The 25,000-nt window shown below is 36.8% G+C and overlaps 1 protein-coding gene across 10 annotated transcripts in view; it reads left to right on the forward strand.

Annotated features, from left to right (window-relative positions):
* LRRC28 (leucine rich repeat containing 28) overlaps nt 1-25,000 on the forward strand; it is a 49,018-nt gene that overhangs the window by 5,276 nt on the left and 18,742 nt on the right. For 6 of the 10 annotated variants that reach the window (XM_015292084.4, XM_015292085.4, XM_015292086.4 and 3 more), the window contains 3 exon segments: nt 1,396-1,436; nt 3,940-3,977; nt 4,724-4,861. The exons of 1 other annotated variant lie outside the window; for it this stretch is intronic. In XM_015292084.4, the coding sequence (XP_015147570.1) occupies nt 1,396-1,436; nt 3,940-3,977; nt 4,724-4,861 (217 nt within the window). 10 annotated transcript variants of the gene reach the window in all.

Raw genomic sequence — 25,000 nt, forward strand, 5'->3', positions numbered from 1 at the left:
GAATTTGTGGTAGATATTCTAAACTGTAAAATTGTAAACTGTGGAGTAGTTTCTTTCCTTCATATTTTAAGATAAAACAGTTATAAACTTGATGTGTAATGTGAAAATGTTTGTGTTTCACATTAGTGTCCTTAATGGAATAAATGGTTTAGGATGGAAGAGCTATTTTTTTTTTTAATATTCCTTCTTAATTTTTAAGTTGACTGTCAATGTATTTAATTTGGATCTGAGCATGTTGCAGCCTTTGTGTATTTTTCCCATATTAGGTTTATACTCACTGACCAAACAGTTGCCCTTGCTGAGTAGATACAAATGTACTGCAGCAAGCCTTCCAGTAGGTGGCAACAACTGATCAGTTTAGTCTGTTGCTTGAGTCTTTAGGTCAGCTGATTCATTTATTACAGAACCATATCTGCTGCTCCTTAGTTAAAAACAAATATGTTTTTGTGTGTGTGCTCAAATCTAGCATGTGGTGTGCTTGTTGCATAAGCATATCATGACAACTTTTTCAGGTTTACATATTTCTTCATAATAAATTTATAAAACCATGCAAAGTATTTTAGGTAATAATACAGCTTACATTGACATGGCAGTGAAAATTGCTAGGTCACTTTTACAGGACATTGACTCTGTGATCAGTCCGCTTTTAAAATTTGAGTTGTATATATGGATAATGTAAAAAAAAAAAAAAAAAATCGGTTTGAAGTAGATTTCTTAAGCACTGAAACTGTCTTGACATTGAACAACATTAAGTATGATGATCAACATTTCAAACTTAGCAAGCCCATTTTGTGATATACATTCTTGGTTATAAATGCCATCAGGGAACAGAATTGCAGGTACAGATCAGTAATTCTGAAAATGATAGCATGTTAACATGCACGTATGGACATTTAGTTTGTTGGATTCACTGTGCCTGGCTTTGTGGTTATTGATTAAGGTACACAGAATTTTTAGATCTTTCCTTGGTTCACTAGTATTACAAAGTAAAGTGTTGAGATGAGATATCTTGCGTAGATCTTCAAGTCTGTAGTGGTTACAGCTTCTCAGCAGTCTCTCAGCCTCAACTAATTTATTTTAGAACTTTGCTTTTGAAAATACATTACATTTCATCTTTTCAGCCCCAGAAGTCTGCCTACCATTTGCTTGAGGATATGTTAATGTCACTTCTAGGCTGCAGTTCAATTTCAGTAATGAATTGCTCACCCTTGAAATATCCCACGTTGCACCAGTGGAGAATATATGGGGGTGTGGAAATAGGATATTGTATACAAACTTTTTGTTGCATTTTTCTGTGGCTATCTACTAACATGTTTTAGTGAGGTTAGTAAAATTAGTTGGGTACACAATTTGTGTGTTTGTTTTGAAACCTAAAAATCTTTAACTCTTTTTCAGCCAGAAAACCTTGCACAGAAGCTTCCAAACCTCGTGGAATTGTGAGTTCGTGTAGGAATTCTAATATATTCTTATTGTGCTGGTCCATCTCATTTTAAAACAGTTTTGTAATGTATTGCTGTATATTACCTGTGTTTTAAAAAGGAAGGGTTATATTGGAGGACAAAAAAGGTGCTTTTCTATTTTTTCAATTGGTGGTATATCCAGATATATTCAGTGATAATTTTTTTTAGGATTTCTTATGTTGACTAACAAGAGCTGTTATACAAATGTCTACGCTGTTAAGGGGAGAAGACACCTACCCGAACTCCTGTGTAAACTGTTGTAAATCTTATATAAAGTACTGTTGAGAGTTGTAATGAATTCAGTCTTATTGATTGTAGAAGGTGATTTGTGCAGCATGGCTTTTTTTTTTTTTAAATCAAGAAAAATTGGAGCAGGAATAGGCAAGTATGAGTAGTGACAACTGGAGACAGAATAGATTATCCAGTTTTGTCCAAAGAAGGGACATCATGTGAACTGTTTTGTTTTGGCAATTAAATTGAAGTTGTAAAGCCTGAGCCAACAGTTTCTCTCTCTCCCTATTTTTTGTCATTGTTACTGCTGTATTGTCCTTGCTTAATAGAATCGGAGGACAGAGGAAAAAAGGGACATCCCCACATCCCCCTATAACTCATTTTTCTAACTTTTAGTTTGGTAATTGATAAACCACTGATTCTGTTTAATGCAAAGCTCCAAACAGGAGGAGGTGTGTATCTGAGTAGTCTAATGTGTTCAGCTGTCTGATCTTGTCATCTTAATTTGGTCCTTGCGACCACACCTTTCTGGTACACATGACCAGCGTATAATTGAACTGTTTTGTATGTCACTGCAATCTCCAACTTGCTTAAGTAACAGTCTTGTCTCATCATGCTGGAGTCTTAAGAGTTTGTTTATGCTGTTGAGCAGTAAAATAAATACTTCTTCATATACTTAGTGTTTAACAATTTGCCATGGGGCATCAGGAGATCTCCGTGCTATCTGATGATGCCTTTAGGGAAGACCTGTGTAAATTATAACTTAAAATAATATCGTACAAGCACCGATCATAAGAGTGATACCTAATTATTTGAGGTTCAGCAAACATAGCTGTACCACCATTATTCTGTACGTACTAGTGGTTTACAGAGAATTGCAGTGAGCTGTGATTTGTGTAGCTTTAATAGCACAAACCAGTGTTTGATCAGACAGTAAGAGCTGTTCATTGTCAGAGAAGAGACCACTATTTTCTTAAAAAAAAAAAAAAAAAGCTTATTGTAGACAAATTTAATAAAAATGAAAATCAGTAGCAATTTCATTGTATATTTTTAAGAACTTTACTGTTGTCTACTTCTATATATATTGTGTTTGTCATACTGGGAGACCTGTTGTAAATCCTTATCATATACCTTCTCTAATTTACCCGAGTAATTAGAGGAGTATTTCTGGGAGCTGCAGCTGAAATGAGTAGGAGAATTCTCATGTCAAGGCTATAAATGTAGATTTCCACAAAAACATCAGCTATCCTCTTGTTTCCTACATTTTTTAGGAAACTTCTTGCAGTTTTTAAAGAAAAAAACTGCTGCATGTAGTTTAAGTGTTCTCTGCTTCTATCTCCCTGGAAAAGACAAAGCTTCCACTTCTGGAAATGCTGTTTGAGTAGAATGGAAAAACAAACTTGTCTGTAACATTTTTGTGTGTGCGTTTGGCAATTCAGCACTCAGTACTCAATATTCTTTACGAATATATATCAGTATTTGAAAATTTTATTAGTGTTATTTTTTACAAGAGCCATTTGTTCATTTGCAGCCATGTTGATTTTAGGCGTCAAAATTAAAATATGAGAAATCCATGTTGCAGTCGTTCAGAAGTGACTGGCAGTGCTGGAAGAATTCCAGCAGGGGGTGCTGAATATTTTTAGTGAGAGAGCTGGTCTCAGTAACTAAGTGACAATGGGCAACATTGGGTTTTTCTTTGGAAAAATATAATCTAGATCTGAAAAACTCAATTAAGGTGACTACATAATTTTTCTTCAGTCAGGTGCAAGACTTCAGCAAGGTGCAAGATTAATTTTATTAAGTATAGAGAGAAATGTTTCTAATTGGTATAGCTTGTGCCAGTTTTTTTTTGTTTATTTGTTTCTTGCATTCTGTGTGGGATAACCTGATGATCAAGTATGGTTGGCTTTACTTACTCTGTGTGCTTCATTCTTTTTCCTTCCTGTTTTCTTCTTGTGACTCTCAGAACTGAAGCCCATTATTATAACTGTGAATGTTCCATTTTAAAAATAATTGTATATCATTCTGTTTTATTTTTAAGTTTATCATTTATTAGTCTTAAGTGAAACTTAAGTACCTGTCCATTGCCAGTTTATGTGGTGTCCACAGCTTTTATGGTCATAAAGAGGAATGGCTTTGAGGGTGCTCTTTCAATCTGAAATTGGATATTTTGCAAACTGATTATGCCGCAGAAGTCCTTGAGGGTAACAGGTGGTGTCCTCTGCTTTTTTTTTTCTCCTCCCCCCAGGTACCTTCATTCAAATAACATAGTTGTTGTACCTGAAGGTAAGTAATCTACCAGCTCACAATAAGTGGCAGGAATCATAAAATATTCATTTTTCTTCTTTGAAGAGGCCTATCTTTTCCTTTATTTTCCCATAAAACATTAAAGACTTTGATACAAAACATACCAGTATAGCTCTTAGTTGATAATATTCTTGTTTACGTTATATTAAATTCTTCTAATAAACTCTCAAATGCATCTGAATGCTATTTGCTTCAATTCTAATTGAAGAAACTGGAATAGCTAAATGGCCCTCATCTACAGAAACAAAAGTCCAGAGTGTCTTCTGCTCTGAGCTGATTACCACACAGAATACTCTGTTGGTTTATGTCATGACACTTTTGAAACCTAAATTATCAAGAACTTGTATTAGTCTTCTGTGCATTAAATGTAGAGTTCTATGTCCAACTTCAGTAAAATACTTTAAGCTCTGTTGGTATATATAGATTGGATAGATGCAAAGGAATGAAAAAAAAAATTCAGAGCAGACTGATCTGAGGAAAATCTAGAAATGGAAATATCGTGTACATCACTTTTGTTTTCCTCCCAATCTCACTGCCAGCAATACAGTTTTTTAGATGCGCATTTTCATCAACTATGTCATTCAGTTGTCAGACCAACTTTAATGCATCAAAATCTGCTGATACTTAGGTGTAAGGTACTGTGGCTTTTTATCCCCTCATAGTCCTATTAAGATTTTAACATTACTGTTGGGTCACGTTAATGTTTTAATTTGTTCTCTCGCAAGCCATTGGCTCCCTCGTTAAACTGCAGTTTCTGGACCTAAGTGATAATGCCCTTGAAATTGTGTGTCCAGAGATCGGTCGCCTGAGATCTTTACGTCATCTTCGTTTGGCTAACAACCAGCTGAAATATTTACCTGCAGGTAAGTACAAATGAAGTATTAAAACAATGGCAAAATCCATTTGAACTTCTTTGGCACAGCAGTTTGTTCGACGTTTACTCAGATCTTAGAGATGGAGCATGGCACAACTTGTATGTAAAGATGAGGTAGGGATTACCATTGCACTGTATTGTACCTAATAGACTTAAAAAATAATAAGCTGTGCAATGTGAGGTGGAGGAAAATAATGAAAAATATTTCCGAAGAGGAAAATAAAGCATTTATGTAACAGCTGTTGCCATTGTAATGAGAAAGTCTTGAAGTTGCTTAAGAAGACACAAAATGCTGATGACAAATGTCATTATGCTAAAATGTTTCTTTGGATTTAACTGAGTATAAAGTATTCCAGTCCTCCTTCTATCTTTTAGCCAAACAGCCTCATACTTTTTCAGAAAAGACACGTGTCCAATAGCTTTGCCTATGGCAGTTCTACCTCAGTGTGACAGTAGATAACAAATGTTGGTCTTACTGGCTTATAACCAAAAAGCAAAATTTATTCCAAGTAAATGTGACACAGTCAGAAAAAGTTGGCCATAGGCAAATTTTGAATGTTTTTTTTTTTTGCTTTCCAAGTACTTTGATAGCAGAAGTAACTGATTTCTCTTCTTCCATCTTCAATCTATCTGTCCAGATCAGATGACTGTAATTTTTGAATTTTTTTCACTGTTTTATTTTTTCATCTTGCTCTGGGGTATTTGCCTTTTCTGATCTGTAGAGAAGATAAAATATAAGGTCAGCATTTGCAAAACAAAACAAACAACAACAACAAAACAAAACAAACAAACAAAAAAAACGGTGTAACTTAGTCTAACAGGATTAGCTTTTGGCTCTAATTTGAACTAAATTTTCAGCGTGACTTTCATGTGTTTTTAAGTTCATGTGGCTTATTTGCAAGAGATACTGCAATTGTTCTTTGAAGTCTTGGTTGCAGAAATCTAGGTAGTCCTCTCCTTGTACTTTTCTAGGCATAGTAGGCTTTGTAGAACCAGTCAAAGAATGATTATGATTAGAAAGGAAAAATAAATTGACTTTGTAAATGCTCTGGAATGAAATTAGATAAACCTGTTAAACATTATGACCTAAGGCCAGTAAAATTTCCATCAATTTTAAGATGTCCTACATTCAAGAGAAAGGAGTGTTTTGAATGTGCTTTATGTTCCTCAAAGATAATTTGCCTTATGGTGCTGTACCATGAAAGAAAGACTTGTTCAAAGGGAAAGTGACACATTTGCTTCAAAACTTCACACATTAACTTAAAAAGGTTCCAAGAAAAGACTACTTTCAAAAGGATAATTTACATTACTGAAGAGCTGATTTTGAGTCTACCACATTTGGAGGTGGTATCAGCGGCATGTAAAAGCTTCATTTAATTTGTTCTGAAGTTTACAAAATTTTGTACTGAGCGTCATCAGAAAGTAATTTTCATTTTGTGTATGAAAATTTTGCATGTTTAGAAACAATACTACTGTTGCTAATTTTACGTTGGATAACACATTGACGTCTGTTCTTTGTTTCTGTGATAGAGTACCATCAGTGTATACACGTGTCATTACTGCTATCATTTCTAATCCTGTCTGTTCAGATGGTGTCAGTGTCATCATGGCTGGATGTCACACAGCAGGAGTGTTACCAGTCCAAGCAAGATTTATCTTTCACTTACACTGGAGAATGTGCCCAGCTAATCTACTGCATTGAGTGTTTCTAAATGTAACGTTTCCTGAAGAGTGCTTTCAAGCACATTTTCTTAGGTTTACATTGTCAAACAGTGAAGATTTTAAAGATCACTTCTACTTAAATTGGAATATACCATTAATATTGAACAATTGACAAACTAGAGCAAAGTAGTAGGTTTAGATAAGTTGTTTTATTCTCACATTGGTAGTATGAATTTTCATACAGGAGTGCTAAATAGCATTCTCTCAGGAAAACAAGCAAAGTTAATAAAATAAAGCTAGGGTGAGGTATGATTTCACTGCAGTATGTTGTACTGGGTTGTTGTTAGTTGCTTTCTTTAGAGCAGATAATGCATTGCAACATGTTGCTAGCGAAAGACAAACCTTAATTTCTCTTACTTTGTAGAATAAGTTATCGTTTAAGATAGAGCTTAGCTTCTACAAATACAGCTTGTGCTGAACGTAGAAAGCTGCTTTAAAGAAATAATTTTCAGGTAAAGGTGGTGGTCATTTGCAGAAGCAACTTCTCTAAACTGGTGATGATCATTTTACCTCAGACTTTGTCCTACAGAGATACCACACAAATGGCAGTGAACTGTTTATCATAGCAGGGACCCAGTTAAGAAAGGTTGATTACTATTCACCTTGTGTAACCAACCTGCGGCATAATGATGTCATCCCATAAAAAGCTTACTTCAGAGTTGTTGACCTGTCGTTCCTCTTTCCCTTCCCAATGTTTTGTGCCCTAAGCACTCTCAGTCTTTGTTGAAACTACATGGGTATTTGTAGCAATTTATTGAGGGTACTAATAAATCTTTTTATTATGACCATGCAAACATTTGGACGGCAAATATTTTCTCATATTCATATAGTTAATGATACTTTTCTATTGGACTTTATATTTTTAAGAATGACTCTGTTTTATCTTCTTTAGTTCTGATTAAGAATTGAAAGAAAAAATGAATGGCATGCGGTGTTTAATTATCTGTTTTCAATGAGATTGTTCCACAGTTTTGCTATTAACGCTCGTTAGTATTCTAGTGTTGCCTTACAGAAACTCAGCATAGCTTTTATCTTTAAACATTTGAATGGGTATGTTAAATGAAGCCTTATAAAGATGTTTGTTTTCAGTATGATTGTAGATCTTTTTCAGACTCTAATAAAGATTGAGCACGTGCTACTGTTTACCTTCAGTGTGATGGGCAGTAAGGTTTTAGTGTTTACATATTTGTTCACATGAAGTTTGTGAGAACTGAGTAACTGGAAGACCTCTCTTCTGTTTCAGGTTTAGTCATGTCTGCCTAAGTAGGTTTGAGAATTTGTCTTGAGAAGATGTGAGCACGAATGACGAAAAAATGTGCTGGCTGTATGAAAGATGTAGTTTCCTAAAAACAAATAAGAAATAAAAAAAAATCAGACCACGTTGGACTGATGAGGGTAAAAAGGGCAGTAGTTGAAGCATGGATATTATGTTTCTTGGAGATTAGAAAATGCTTTGTGGGCTGTAGCGTTCTTGTAGTGTAAATAATAATCCTACCTTTGTGCTTAGCAAACACTGTGAAGTCAGCGTCACCTGTTGATAACTTCATGCACTTTGGCCTCTGAGCACATTGTTTTGGTGGTTGGATGCAATTAAACAATGTGACATCCCTCATGCATCTTGACAGCTTTGAAAGGTGACTAAGCTAAATTTGGTGAGAAGCAAATGGAAATGTCCAGAATAAGCACATTGAAATGGAACATGAAATAGCTAGAAGAAAATGCTTTGTGAAATTCTGTTGAAGTCATGCTTTGTATCTTCTTTGGTAAGGTTAACAAATGGACCTGCTTTTGTCTAACGTGGAGTCAGAGTATCTGAATTGTGGTATTTAAAAAAAATATTAACTGAAAGACTGTCTTTGAGACGAGCTGCTTAAAAGAGCTGCAACTAAGTGTAAAGAAATGAATGTGGTGAGGATTTTAATATTTATAAGAGTTCTCCTGAGTGCCTTTTTCAATGAAGTGTACAGCAGTCATTTTGTTTTGCAAATGGCAGACCTTATAGTCTTTTGTCCCTAACAACGTATTGGTTCCTTTAGTTGACACTGGAAAATGTAGTTCTTAAACGTCGCACTTTCTACTATTTAACTGCACCACTTAAATCCTTCAAATTCTTGAGGACCATTTAGAAATACTACTGGGAATATTGTTTTGAAAAATCTTAGTTGTAGCATAAGTGAAAGATGGATCGTGTTATTACAGTAACTCTATTTTAAGAAATTTCTCCTTACTCAGGGAGTTCATGCATCGTTTTAATTTAGGATTTTAGTTAGGTCTATTTGAATGTGTTGTCTGAAGTAAATTTTCTGACTCTTCTTACTTAAAAGTGACTGCTTAGAAACTTCCTGAAAGTTCCTTTTCTCTGACACTCATAATGTATATGGTGCGTCAACTCTTCATAGTTGAGAAATTAGATTTTTCTTTATACGAATTACTATATCTACTGTACTTGCAAAAAAAAAAAAAAAAAAAAGGAAATCAATCAATGGGCTGTACTGGAGAGAAATGGTTCTTCAGAAGGGAGTCCTGAAGCTAAAGCTGTCTCAGTTTTGTTATGTAATCATATAGGCTTGATTTTACTTTAGCCTCAAAGTTTCGATGTGATGATTTTTCATCTACTTGGTGTTGTAGTAAGTTAATGCATGTTTGAACAACAGATGACTGAAAAGAAGGTGGGTTATACTCAGATGGACTAATGTTTGGTGTTTGACAAGGATTAGACTTGTACTGCACACTGCTTGACAAATACTTCTCCTTAGAAATGGCAAGTTGTAGCATCTTGTTCAAAGATTTAATTAAAAATGAGGTTATGTTTACTCAGCACATGCTGAAGTTAATTATAGATATACTAAAATGAAAAGCTTCATGTTTTGCCAAGTCAAGAGCAAAAGCTTAAGTAATTATACAAAGAATAGGGTATGGTTTATGATCCCAGCACATCTTTAGGCGAAATTCCCATGAAGATGGAAGTGTGTGTGTATATGTGGATATATAGCAGCAGTTGTCTTAATATGGGCTAGACCAAGTTTCCCTTTGTGTTTGTTGTCAGAAACAGTTCTTAAATGCTCTGAGTTGAGTGCATTGATCAGGCAAAATAAATAAAATACAGTTGAATAATAGCAAATTGTATGTAATTCATGTGATGCTGTTTGTTTGATCTGTGAAGCAAAAGTGCAGCTGAGTGGGGTGTGTGAGCAGTGATGGCGGCAGAGAGGTATGGATCTCTGCAACACTCAAATTCAGGTTTACCAAATACTACCCTTTATTTTCCGTGTAACGAGAGGTGGGGGCTTCCATTTCTAATTAGTGTTCCTGTGTTCTCTTGAGACCTCTGCATGCTGCATTCGCTTGTTGCCATTTTGCTTCGTTTAGGTTGAATCCAAAGGATAGTTTATTCATATGCCTTTAGTGCTTTAGCAGTGCAAATTGCAATGATATTTAGGAGAGCTTAATGACATGCATACTCTCCATTTCAGTTCAAATCCTTGTTCTTTTTAAGGCAAGTTGTTATAGATATAGTCAGTTTAAGCCCCATTATAATACATTTGTAGACTAAAAAAAAAAAAAAAACACTTCAGAGCATTTGAGAGAGATTCTGTGAAGCTGATAAGGGAGTGTTATCATCTTTTACAGACAGAAAAGTGTTTTAACAGAAGTGATTTGCTCCAGGCCACAGCAGGAGCCAGTGTTAACCAGAAATAGAACTTGGGTGTTTCCATTCCATTTGTTGAGACCACACCTTTATGAGGTTAGTTGTGTTTAATATTGGGGAGGACTGAGTTTTCCTACTTGTTATTAGGAAATGAATAATTATCTCTCCATAATTAATAATCCTCTGAGTTAATAAGGAGGTTTCTATAACTGAAATACCTTGTGTTTCTGGGAGGCTGGAAGAGCTCATGAAGCAGAACTTCAAAAAGTATAATTTTTACAGTATCATTTTCTCTTGTATAGGTAACTTCAGTCTTAATGACGAGGAGGGTTAAATCAAACTACAATTAATTACTGCTCTGCCTATTTATAGAATAACGCTAGGAATGTTAACTGATAAATGCAAAGCAAAACAGACTTAGCAATATGCTTTGCTAATTGGGGGCAGGGGAAGCTTTGAGATGTGAAAACTGTGTATTCATTTTTCTTTTTTTAAAGTCACTATAAAATACAATATCTGTATTTACTATTCATACCAATATTTCACTGGTAAAGACTTCCTGAATACTCAACTTAGCAATTCTGAATAGAGTTCAATATAAGGTATTTCAGTAAATCTTAATTAAGAAGTTATGTTTACATGCCTTTCCCTACTTCTGTTTTCACAGTAGATTTCCACTGATCAGGGCAGCAGCATGCCAGCAATTCTATTCTTTTTCTGGATCTTGGCATTAAAATATGCAGTCTAACTTAATTTTTAAATGTGTTTTTCATATTTTTATTTGGAAACCTCAAGATGGGGGCTGGTAGAGGTGCTGGGGGGTGAAGGTGGAGGAAAAAATACGTTTGTACTTTGTGGGTCTTTTCCTGCTATCTGTCCCTTCTGCTTTTATTACAGTCTGATGAAGCTAGGTTATGTTGATACTTCTTAATGTTCAATTTTTTTTATGATTGTGTCTTTAAAAGCCAAGGCACAAACTGATGCAGACTGTTCTTTTTTCAGAGTTGGCGTAACCTTGGTCCACTCTGCTTTCCTAATTTAGTAACATGTATGCACGATGGGACAGGTTTGGTACGCCAGGCACCAATCCAGGAGTGTGGTGTTTTTAAGTAAATGGACTTGTGGGGATTTGAGGAAAACATAGATTAGGTTACATGAGCTTTGCACTCAGTAAGTCTGTGACTATTTAAAGGAGCACGAACTCTTAAATACAAATCCCTCAATTCTTGTCATAAGAAAATTGTTTTTCCTGAAGTACATTGATGTATTTTAAAATTAAAATGAAACAAAAGCTTGTTTTCTTAGCATGCACAGTTTTACTCAGTAAACTGAGTCCTGCAATAAATTATTAAAAAGAGCATATATTTTACCAGTCAGCTTACTAACTGAAATTAATATTAGCTCTTATGGTGAACAACCAAAAAATTGTTCTTTACCCAAGTCAGTGTGAAACTTACCAATACTTGCCTTTCACTGTATTTTTTTAACATCAGGGTCAGTAAGGTTTTACTAATGATGCTGTATTAGTGGAAACATGGTGAAAATATCTTAAAGTAACTTTAAGACATTCTTTGGCTTTCTAGCAGGAGAACATTTTTAAACGTTTTGATTTTGTGTAAGCTGCTATACAGCTCTGTCCTGACAGTCTGTAAGAATGACATTTTTTCTGTAAGAAAGTTCCCCTAGAAAATTATAGGAGAGGATTATCTCAGAAGAATTGAACAAAATGGCCTTGTGGATGGTTACTGTTATTGGACTTCATGACCTAAACAGAGGTGACCAAAGCACAGGGTGGTGTATTGTACAAGTGCTGTTCCTTAACAGATTAGCTTTCATGCATGTCCAAACACAGTGGTGCCTATTTAATTAAAGGATGTTGGTGGTGTGAGATTTTATAACAGAGTCTGCATTGCTCAAATATTTGGATTGGTTTAAATTCTCAGGAGGACTGCGAGTACCTCAGAGTGCTTTAAATTTATAGGGAGGGAAGTGAAGACAGAAGAAAAAAATGTTATATTAAATTCCTGGAAATTTTTACCAGCTGAAGTTTTTCTATATACCCTAACCTGGATAATGTGTTAGAATGAGTCATGTGTGTATACCAACCTGTTCACTATTCTGTTTGTCTGCTTGCCCCTTCTTACAGTTACTTTTTTTCCCATAATTCTGTGTCACTTCCCCTCATTGAGAGTCTTTTGAAAGCCTTTTTGTTAGGATCATACAGCTTTTAGTACATCATGGAAGGTTTATACCAGTGGATGCTGGTAGCAAAAGCAGTAGTAAAAACGTACGGTCAGAAAAATTCTAGAACTATGTTTTCAGTTTTATGTATTCCAGTGTAGGTTTTCTGTTTCACCTCTTCTTCCAGATAGGCTTCTATTGGGTGTACTGAGACTGAAGTATTTCCTGTAACTGCAGCAGAAATGATGTGAAGAGCCAAAACAAAAAAATAAAAATTGTTTCAACAATGGCCCGTGGTATTCCTCATCACAGTGTTGCACAGTAGGTTGTCAAAAATGCATGTGTTTGGTGCATATGTGTTGTAATTCATTAATCAGAAAACTAATAGGAAACAGCTGGAAGAAGCCATAATTTTAACATTTAAATTGTGTATTCAAATATTACTTAGCATATTCGGCTTATTGGGCTAGCAAATTTAACTTAATTTGCTATTGTAATTAGCTCAATGACTGGAAAAACCATTTGGAAACAAAGGTATTTTAATTAGTGTGTTGTTTTTAGTTGTTAAAAAGAAAAAAAAAGTGGTATTACTCAGTGCATCTGATTTCCAAATGCCTTCAGTTTTATGAAACGTTTTTCTTAAAACAACTGTGGTCATTATGTATCTGGAAAAGTGATCAGGGACAAACTGAAATTGCTGTCATGGCTTCGTGTCAGTAGCTTGGAGTCTCGAGTCCTTGTAAGGTAAAAGCATAGCGACCATGAACCTAGCAAGTGTTTGGGCTTTCTAACACTAGTTTAACAATATTTAGAAGTTGCTCGAAGTGTGTAACTTGTTATTGATTTCAACTTCTTTTTTTGCACGTTTTAGCAAGGTGATGATGAGTTGGGTTTCATCACACTTTTTTTTTCTTAGGTCCCTACATCATTTCTGATGATCCTTTAATTTGGAAACTCTACCTGGTTGACTGTATTTAAGGTGTGAATGGTGTTCTTATATAATTACTCAGTTGATACAGAGATCCAAGAGCATCTGAGTGTAGGGTTCAGTACCTCAGCATTTCAGACCATGTTCATTGCATTTAAAATCTTCGTATGATCTGGGCAGAGAGTGATTTGACCTGTAAAGGTTCCCATCTTTGATAGTTCTTATTGATCACAGGGCCGTAGTGAAAGTTATGGTCGCATGATATATCTGGAAAGAGACATCTCTCAAAATGACTTGAGTTTTAATTTTTAAAATTTATTATTATTTCCATGGTAGAACAAATGTGTTTTTAGAAGGCAAGAATATTTCAGTGGAAGGCTGCCTGTGACCTGATGTTGCCCAGTCTGTCTTCAATTTTGATTTCCAATGAGCATCAATATCCTGTGTGTCTGTGTAGGTGTGTGTATACAAGGTGTGTGTATGTATACATGATTTTAGTGTTTCAGAATGAACTAGTTCAGACTAAGAAAGGTCCATCTGTTGCCACTTGCTCTTTACCATTCTGTGAGATCATCGTGAAAGATACCATGTGTCAGACTTGCAGAATCTGGTCCCACCAGTTCCATGCCTTCTACCGCCAAACCGTGCCTTTCCTTCTCTGAAAAGAAGTTTGTAGGAAACCTGGGGAGGTGTAGGTGAAATCAGGACGGAGGAGAGAAAAGGCAATCTAATTATTACCAGTAATACTCTTGAGCTTGTTGTGTTTCTAGCTTTGTAGTACTCCGCTTGTGAAAATCAAAATCTTTGCAGGAACACGTATGTTTTCTGAGCCCTGGGCCATGGGCTTTCCCCCTGGTAGCTGTCCCCCTTAAGGGCTTTTGTAGGTAGGAGATGAAGGAATTGTGCCAAGATGAATGAGTTTGAATGCTGCTTCTAATGTTGGTGTACTTGGACGATAAGTGCATTCCGGAGAGGCTGTGAGCAGATTGTGCTGGATTCTATTGTTACGAGATTTGATTCTGCCTCTTGAATCCTGGCTTATGCTTCTCTTGAGCAGCCGTTGATTTCTCAAGTCACTGTAAGCATTGTTTTGCCAGGCGTTTTCCTCCTGTCTGTGGGGGGTGGACTGGAGATTTGAAGATGCTGAGAATGCTTTAAGTAGTTGTTGCAAGCATTGATTTCAGGCATAAAACTTTACAGAGATAGCAGAGACCTTATAACTGTAGAAGTGCTGTAGTTATGTTCCATATTTCTGAGCCTTTTAATTAAAAAAAGCCTGAAGTAGAAATCATTTAAGCATTTAATTAAGTAAAACCACATATTTTTCTAGTAAACTCAGATTTTTTAGTAAATCGGTAAAATACAGATTAAAAAATGTCACTCTGTCACACGTGCACGAAACCTCCCAACTTTGCTTAAAGTCACATATATGTAAAATACTAACTGACAAAGAATTTAAAGTATTGATTTTAATACAGAGGTGACGTGTCTTTAGGTGATACTGAAATCAGTAATGGGACATTAAGGAAATGCTCCTACCACATGCAAATAGTTCATACAGTGATGTACTAAATAATCTTTGCAGAAGAAATGATAACCCTGAATTTTCTTGGGTAAATGAGATCAGAGCCATGGTGGAATTAATCTACCCAACTCTACTCTCCACTCATACCATCACTGAGCTGCAACTTCAGAATGGAAGGCTTCTGAAAGTCTCTTGTCCTTTGAGTATGCTCCCAATGACATGCTGAGCCAGAGGCTACAAGACAGAAGTGGGAAGTTCATACAGCAATATATAACTTTAAAGAACATTAAGTTGTCATTGCTGCTTTGATCAGTGATAGAGTATACTTTGATAAAACTCAGATCTCAGGGCTTCAGGCTGTACCATCAAAACAATGCATTCTGTTCCTTTTAGTTTTGAAAATGTGTTTCTACAGTCTTTTTAAGAAGTAGAATATGTCTGTGAGAACTGATTAAACCTGGCACACAGACCTAAATAATGAAGGTCAAATAGAATTATTTGTTGTGGGTTTTGTGTGTGTGTTTTGATTGTTTGAAAGCTTGGATTCAAAGTTTATGGAGAGAACTCATGATGAAAGTTGCACAGAGCAGGAAAAAAATAACTTTGAAAATAGTCAAGGTTGTATTTGAGCTTTGTCAATATTTGATTGTGTGAAGTTATTGGCTATATAGCAGCGGAGGTGGAGAAGTGGAGGTTCTTCAGTTGTTGTTGGTCAGTTCAGTTCCATTGGAATTGAACCCCAGATGCAGGAAAGCAGGTTACCAGGAGTTAAATTTGCAGTTATGGCAGCCAGTGTTGCGTTGGGTGTTTGAAGGTATTGTTCATATAGATGTTTGAAAGCCCATTAAAAACGATCATAACTAATGGTTCCTTTAACTTCATGTATTACCAGTGTGGACCCAAAAGCTCTACAGATCACTGACAGCTTTGGCAAGTTTTCTCCTATCCTCAAATTCTTGGTGGCAGCTCAGAGAGTCCTCATAACTGAGGTGACATGGTACTTTGTTGCTTAGCTGGCTGCATTCCTGTGCATCTGTCTTCGGTACTGCTGAAAATGAATGTAGACATCATTCAGTTTATTTTGATAGGATGCTTTGATCTATTTTAAAGATAATGTCTTTTTTGAGTTTTTATGCTTAAAAAAAAAAGTAAAATAATAAGAAATTGTTAGGATTTTTCAAATTCTTTCTTACCTAAGAAAAGAACTACTTCATAATGAAATGTGTAAGTTAGTGTAACATTTTCCAAGTTGTCACTCCCTTCTCTTCCAAGCTCCTTCTTTCAACTTGCTGGATATCCTATAAGAGCACAGCAAATCCTCTTCTGTGGAATTTGATACAAGGGCTTTTCCATGTTAGGCCTGGCAACAGTCATATTCAGAGCAATATACCTCGGGACTATCATGAGGTGGATTCTCTTTCTTGTGCAATGCACACATTGGTTTCTCCTTGTGAGAGGAAGAATGTGGGACTTGCAGTAGCTCTGTTACTTTTGAGTGTCTATTGCTGCAAAAATAGCTTATTAGAGAGAGTCAACATATTCAAAGAAATCAATCTGAAGTTGAGTGGACATATAGTGCCGAATACCAGACTTTAAGTAAAGGAGTTTCAGAGGAAGTGAGTTCATAACTCATCTGTCAGCAGTGAATTCTTCTGCTGATGATTCTGATAGTAAAGATCTGACTTCATCGATTGCCTGCTTAAAGACACATGTGATGTATGTGAAGTTCATATCTGAAACTTCGTAACAGATGCTCTTAAAAATAGTTCTAAAAGACTTCCTTTTAGATATGTTACCCAAAGGCAAAACTGAACTTAAAGGGGATTTTAAGGTGCTCAGGGCCTGCCTCATAAACATTTCCAATGGCTGTTCACATGGCTGAAAACAGATGTGTATGGACAAGGCTGAGACTAAAATTCCCAACGTTTTGAGAGCTGGATGTGTGCGGAGAAGGACGTGTTTCATATATGAATGGTGTATTTCTGTAATAAGAAAACTAATATGGACAGTATGTTCGGTAGCATTAGTGAGATTTTCAGAAAACCTCAGCTTTGAACAGATACTAAACTGTGGGTCTTTTTCTGTGAGATTTTTTTCATCACTTTGTAAATGTGTGGGAAAAGGGCATGTAACACTGCCTTGCAAATTCCAGGTTTGCATTAGAAATGGCAGGGTACTACACTGCCAAACAGCTCTGTGTTGTGCTGCGCTGACTTTAGTACAGGAGGGTCTTAAGCAAAGACCAAGTAAGCCAAGCAAGCTAGAACAGCTTTTCTGTATGGTTATGCCAGTGCTTACTGTCTTTACCAGCACGATTCATAAATAAATTAATGGTGAAAAACCTGCACTTAGTTGTATCATTTACCACCATAAGATGATTGGTAAGGTTAAACTGCATGCGATTGCTGTGACAGGCATCTGCTGTGAGAGACATATGGCTGTAGACTTGCTTATGGATTGCGGGAGTTGTTAGTTCACAGATCCTATTCAGCTATTTAGTTAGGAGGTAATTTTTAGTAAACCGAACTTTTAAAATCACAGAATCACAGAATGGCCTGGGTTGGAAGGGACCTCAAGGATCATGAATCTCCAACCCCCCTGCTGGGCAGGGCCACCAACCTCCCCATAATAATGTGCTACTGGTATTTTGTGTAAAACCTTTTGGTTATTTGAAAAAATTGATTTGTTGCTGTTGTAGGGAATTAACATTTGTGACCAAAGAAAATAGCTCTTGACTCTGCATTTTCTAACTTTATAGGGTTGGATGCTGAAAGCTAACGTGTTTTTTTCTCCTTAAATTCTTAGTCTCAAAGTCTTTACCAAGTAAAGCTGTCCATGAATGTACTTCTGTCTCTTTGGTTTCCACCCTCCCCCCCCCCTTTTTTTTTTTTTTAACTTGCCCTGAGCTCTCTGTAAATTGCATACAATGATTAGCTATATTAACGGGTAGTTGACTTTATGTGTGCATTAAGCAAATGTAATTCACTAGTAGGGCATGAGGGCATGAGTGCTCAGAGAGGCTTGGTGAACAAAATCATTCAGTCTTTGAAAGTGAACTAAAAGAAATTGTTAGTGCTGTGCAATAGAAGAATTTTAGATTGTATAGGTTTCCATTTTGATCTTGCTGGCCACATGCAATATTATTTTACATCTACCATTGTGAGAAATTCAAATCAAAACCACTTACGACTGATATCTTTGTTTTTATTCAGCTGGTCTATTCAATAAATGAAGGTGAAATAAAATGCATCATTTAGTGACAGTAAATGTAAATGCTAAAAGCCCATAAGGAGAGTGTGTGGAATCAGAGGTATTACATGAGATTAACTTTCCTGTGGTTCATGTCACACATGCAGAGTTTGATACCTGTGTTTCAGTTACCTTAATTTTATTGCTGTGGTATTTGAAATAAAGGGCCATGTTTAACTTAGCATTGTGCAAATCTGCATTAAATTGTCATTCATTATTGAAAGCTTTGATGCAGAACAACAGCAAGTATACTCAGGTTGGTAATTATTTAATGTTTGTCTGCTTTATGGACTAGGACTACTTATTTGTTTATCTAAGAGAATGAAATTCAGCATGGCCAAGCGCGGGGTTATTTGGAGCATAATTGTAAGCTTTGTCTATCTCGTATCGGTCTGAAATACTAAGCAGTGGTATTGTCCACTGATTGAGATAAGGCTTGCAGTTTCTTACAGCATTTTGAAAATGGGGACATGCCTGTAGTTGTTTTAGTTGAATCCTGATGTTGTCTTCTTTGGCAACAATCTTGGTTAGAAATTGTTAGTTGTTGCTCAGTACCGTTTTTCAGTAGTTGCCTCATCATGAGAGCAACCTACTGAGTGGCCTTGCTGATGCAGATGTGGGCACAAACCTCCTGGTAAAGTAAGGAGGAGCTGGAGAGCCTCCTGTTACCCCTACCAGGAAAGGGCATCAGGATCCATGGCTTTTATTTAAGGAAGTTTCACCTATATTGTAATAGGAGTATTTCCTTTGAATATTCAGCCAGTCACTCCCCTGTAGTTACTGTTGCAATCTGTATTAACTGCTGGCCTGTTGAAGTTCCTGCCACAAAGTGGACTCAAGAACTTCTGTTTTCATAGGACTTCAGTGAAGGCTATCTCATTCATTAGCATTGCTTTGAAAAACTAATCTGGTGATTCCACTGCTGTAGATGTGGTTCCAAGCTAAAGAATTTCCTTCTGTTCTTCTCCTTTCCGTTCTACCAATCAAATTTGTAGTTGGTCATCTGTCTCAGTAACAGAAAAAAGCTTCAGGAAAGATGCTCCTTAGATATCTGTCATAAGTGGGCATAATTTGGCTTTACATGCTGTAGTAGTTTTCCACTGAAGGATGAAAATCTAACCTGGGCCTGTAGCTTTTGTTATGTGTTTAGTTATTTCCTGGAGAAACATGGTGAAAAATCACAACCCTAAGAAAAGAAACAAAGATGTGCCCTTTTCCAGGTGGTTGAGAACAGCTGATAGCAGATAGGTCTTCGCTTGGATTAAGTACACACTAAAGTAGTAATGGCTTAAGAGCATGTAAGTACTGAGCTACATTTGTCAGAGAGACCAGTCTGTTGTCTTGAATTTTTTCCTCTGAAGAAGAAAGGAAAAAGCTGTCCTGGAACTTAGAGCTCGGGTTGGTCTGTTCTGTGTGGCTTCCTGAGCTATCCTTAATCACTTCCTTAGGAAGCTCGTTTGTTTACCTTGTTTGTAAGAGATGATTGGTTTGTTGCACATAATCTAAGCTCTCTCTTGTTAGTCAGCATCTCAGTTCAAAGCTCTTTATTTTGTTCACAAAAGTTTTCCAAAATGTGTTTTTTTTTGCATTTCATGTATTGACAGGAGTGCATGGTGAGTTATGGGTGATGTGCAGCAGTAAAGATAGTAAGACAGAAATAAAACAAGAGGAACATAAAAGATCTCATGCTTTATTCATGTCATATTTGTTTACATTCATGGCACCCAGGAATACTCAGAAAAAAAAGCAAACAGCTGTTGGTCAGAGGAAAGACAGCAGCAAAAATACATCACTTCCTTAATGAGACTTTTTTTGGTAAGGAACTAGCAGAATTTTCCATGTAGCATACTTGTTGAAGTACCATTCTATCTCTTCATGGTTTATATTGGCTCCTCTATCCAAAACTGGGAACATCATTTAATAATACCATAGCAAACTGTTAGCATAGTAATTCTGCATCTATTCCATGTTTGTTTAACAACAGGACCTCACTTTGGAGCAGTAAAGTACTAGGCAGAGCACACTGGAATAAAACAAGTTGTTTTCTGAGGAAAGAAAGCTGGCTGATGGTTTCATGGCCCGCAGTTACCTTTGTGCATAAACAGCTGCTTCCCCCGCGCCCTCACTCTTTATTTTGGATGAGTCCTTACTCATTGCTTTAACCTGTTTCCTTACTTATTCCTCTTGCCATTCTTTCTGGCTGTTCTCACATATGTTAATTTCTGGTGTATTTATGATCAGATTTGTTCTAACTATCCTCATTTAGACTGTCAAATTATGGAATAAAGTGGAATTCCACATGTGTTTGTGCAAGCGTAAGCACAAGCACTTATGCAAGTTGAAGAATAACAGTTTAAAAAAGTAATACCTTATATAAGGGGATTTGGCAAGGCATCTGTCTTAAATAACGTGAGCAAATGCATAGCCTTAACTCTGGTAGCTGCTTCCGTTGGCATTGTGTGGATTCCTGACAGTCTGTCTTCTCCTATCACTTATTGCTGGGGAAGTTGTCTTTGCTGGAGGATCGATCTGCCTGTGTGGGTGACTGCCAGCAGAGGTTTGCAGGGACCTGTGTTGGCTTAGGTGTGGTGCCCTGTGCATTGAGGTAAACATGGAACACAACCTAATAACTGCTGTAGATCTGTGCTCTCAGCCTGCTGCTTCAGTGCTGATGTTGAGGAGAGAGAGGACACGTGAAACTGGCAGCTTTGTGTATTCTTGGTTTAAATTTAATTGTGGTAAGAGGTGGGAAACCACTGACCTTTCGAAGAGTTTGCCTTAATGAGACCCTCACTCCTGATGTCTGTTTTCTGCCACTTTGCTAAACTGAAGTTGCTGTTCTCCAAGATTGGACTTCAGGACACCACTCTCCCCACCTTTCTTAACAATGGTACAAAGTAAATAAGGTTTGGTACTAAATTGGTGCATGACATTTAGCAGGGACAATTTGGATAAAAGATTGTATGTGGGTATGTGCAGTAGAAGCATATATTTTGCACTTATTTTGAGTTCTGTCTGCTGCTGAAATGATTTTGAAAAGTGTCAATATGGTTAATGGCTGAGGTAGGGGAAGCACAACTGGGAGCATCTTTGAGGCGTTACTTACACACGTCGGTTCATTCAGAAAAACAGTTGTGCCACAAAAAAAAACCAAAACTTTGACTCTGTTCTTTCCAGTCAGGAAATCTATGTGAAGTAGAACCAAGGTTTACTTAAAAATGACAGATTCAGTTTCAATCAGCTGGGATAGAGGCTTTTTTTCATGTAATTTTTATGGGTTTGAACACATTCAGGGCCTTGTTTAAAAACAGGTTATTCATGAAATAGTTTTTGCATTATCCCAACACATCTTCAGGTCCCACTGTCTGGTTTTCTTAAATTATAGAGCAAATATTAGTCTGCATAAGAAAAATAGAGGAATAAGTCACCTTCAGGTTTGTTAGTCATGAGGAACAGATCATTTTTCAAACTCTCACTAACAATATGGTAAAAGCTCTGCTTACATCTGTGTCAAAATGTAAATGTAATTCTTTTCACCTCCCCCTTTCTCTGTCCTTAAATCTAATTATTCCAATTTTGAGTTATGGTCAAACTTCCTTGTTTGATGATGGCACAGGTTTATCGTAAGTGCCAATTAGTGCAAGAGGATTTATTTTTTATCTTTTTTTTATAGGCCATGAAATGTGAGCTGCTTAGTAGGACAGTAAATGTAATGTAATACGTAATAGGCTATTTAATTTGCTTTAACCATTTTAAAAAATATTTAAGTTCTCCTGAGACATCCTCGAGTGGATCTAAAAGATCTTTTCTCTCAGGCTCTTGGTTATTTAAACTTGTGTTTCCTGTCCAATGGAGTTCTTAAACTGATAATAGAAATACATTTAAATTTTACAGGCTTGCATAGATATTTATATGTTTTTCTCAAATGGAACAGGTAATAAGCTTTGTGAGTATGAGAAACTTCAAACGTCTTTCACTTGTATCATCTGATAGGAAAATGCATCTTGTATTGAGGTTCATGGAAGTTGATTATCGTTTCATACATCAAGTGTGGTAGCCACGAGCACTCTGTTCCCTTCCTGAGGCAATCCATTGCTTTTTGTTTGGACCTTGGGATATAAAGGGACCACTGGGTGCATGAAGTCGAGCGCTTCACATGACAGCCAGTTCTCACAGCTCTTGATTCTGCAAAGATTAGTAGGAAACTATCTCCTTGGGTAGCACGGGCTGGAAAGAAATTAACTGAATGGTAGATAGCAAAGACTATGGCTGCAGCCGTGGGACAGCAACATGCTGCTGGGTTTGCAGAGTGGGTGTCAGACAACATTGTGCCAGATGGAAATGCTTGTATGATAAAAGCAGGACCATCGCTGCTAACAATATGGAGGTGTGTTAATGTACTGCTTTGTTCCTGATGATCCGGCTAGATGGAGAAATTGCATTAGTTATTTTCAGTGCTGGCTGTAACCCGTGAACCAGCATAACCAGTCCCTCTCTTCTGCCATTGTTTCAAGCAGATATTCTTCATTCCATTTCAGTCACTGAAGTCTAAATGTTCTTGCTTTTATTTCTATATAGTAATTGGATTCTCTGTCATGTTAGCAATATTTGAAATGCTTATGTCGTCACCAAAGCAAAACCTAACAATTATTTTTACCATGGCAGAAAATAGAAGTTCTAAACAAAGTAAGCCCTCGAGGAATATCGCCACTGGTAATGTTTTTCCATGCCAATTGTTTGCTGTGAGATATGACGCCCATGTATTAATTAAGGAATTTCATCAGAGAAAGATAAGCCAGTATAACTTGATTTACATTTGGAATGATCGACGTTGCATTTTCATTCTTCTTGTCTTGCAGTCACTGGTTATTCCTGGTTGCTCTTTCCCCTTAATGTAAGATAATAAAGAGCACGAAGTCACATTAACTTAGGTTAACACAGGTGCTATGTTTGGTCTCCAGACTTAGGCCACTATCCAAGGAATTGTCTTATTCGTAGGAAGTCCCTGATCCTGAGCTTGAAGTTCTGATATATATCTCATTTTTCTCAGTGTTCTGTGATTGAAATTTTCTAAGTATCTTCATTTCATTTTAGCGATGGATGTGGTAATTTTCAGTGCTTTGTCCTTGTTCCCATGAGGTATTCTGTCTTTGTCCTCATATGCAGCATTATTCTTCCAGGAAAAAAAGGTGCAAAAAGCTAGTTTAATATTTGGATCGTCTTCCCAGTTTCTACCCCTCATTGACACCAGCTCTCAGTTTCTTGCTCTTTTCTACCTTTTGTTTGTTTTTAATTTTCTCTGTGAGCTCCCATTTTCCTGGCCTCCTGGCAGTTTTAATTTAATTTCTACAGTCTGACCTCTAAGTGGCAGCTCTTTGCTGATAAGTCCCTTTTTCCATTCCTTGTAGGTTCTCTGCTCTCTCTTAGCATCCTGCTTTGAGGTGCATACTCATGCAGGTAGGTCTGTAGCCCTTTCCTGTCCTCTTTTTACCTTTGCTTGGATTGAAAGACTCAGAAAGCATTTGATTTCAAGTAAATCTCTGCCGTCTGTTCACTCACATTCAATTGTGTATGTGTTTCGTTTATCTCTGAATGAAATTGGGTGGTATGGCCCATCAGACAAGAGGTGGGATTGCTCTCCAAATTTCAAGAAAGCTTAGTTATTTTTGAGTTGTGCAGCTGATGAGGCCTGTACTGTCAGAAGGCTGAGGAGGTTTGAATTGCCCTTGGCACCGCTTGTGCTGCATGGGCTGGTTACTTACACATGGGCTCTTCTTCGGATTAAACCATGGGAATTGGTTTTAAAAACTGGCATTTAAGCCACCTGAGCCAGTTTTTTTTCCCCCTTCTGTTGCATATGGTAATACAAATGCTGAGCCTTTTGATGGAAGTTCAGTAACTTTTGGTAATTTTCTGAAAATCTTCGAAAGATTCACTTCTTTTTTTTTTTTTTTTTGGAGAAAGTATACTGATATTTCTTTTCTCTCCCTGTGTTGAGAGACAAACTTATTAGGCAGCTTTTCTTTTGAAAAAACACGTGTTAGAGGCTGGTATACTTGTCCCTTTCTCCAAGTGGTTGGGAAACCTATTGCAATGACTGCAAAGGCTTCTTTTTGGAGCTGCAGTTATCACTTCTGAGTCTCCACATGATAAGGATGGAAAGGCTGAATTAATTACCAGAGTGCTGGCAGTTTTAGAATAGTCTGAAATATTCATATGTACATCAGTGTCATTGAAATCACGTTTAGAAGGCTGTAGGCAGGACTTTGGCTATAAGCCTATGTATAAGTTCCTGTGAGGTAAGGCAGTATGTGAATTTACAGGCTGTCAGCTACTTGGTGCACAGCACCCCATGAGCACGTTTGTACCATATGGCTAAGCCACAGAATTGCCCAACAGTATGTGAAGGCAGTAATCTGTGCAGATGGACACAGCTGATGTACTTGGGTCCAAGAATCAGCACAGGAACTTGGTGCTGGGCCTTGGTGTGCCTCCACCAGCCTGAGAAGTCCTTGGTTAGGAGTTCAGAAGAGCTGCTAGGGATTTCTTCAAGCTCCTGATGTCAGAACAGGGCTCAGAGTGCTGCCTTGTTGATTTTAATAGCCTTAAACTCAATACTAGAGCTAATATAAATTTTAATTTACACATTTCAGTTCCATTTAAATGTAATCAGAACTCCTGAATGCGGTGTAATAGTGATGTTTATTTGTCTATTTCTTAACCAGTAAAAAATCTCATCTCCCAGTTAAGTCCCTTCCCTGTTGGCTGTTTTTATTTAGGAATAGCTGTTTTCCAAATCTGCCTGAAATTTCCAAGGCCTCTCCCTCATAAATGTTGTAGTGTTTGATAAGGTGATGGCAAGAGAGGTTTGTAA

Source organism: Gallus gallus, chromosome 10 (assembly GCF_016699485.2).
Source record: "Gallus gallus isolate bGalGal1 chromosome 10, bGalGal1.mat.broiler.GRCg7b, whole genome shotgun sequence".
In the NCBI taxonomy this organism is placed as follows: Eukaryota; Metazoa; Chordata; class Aves; order Galliformes; family Phasianidae; genus Gallus; species Gallus gallus.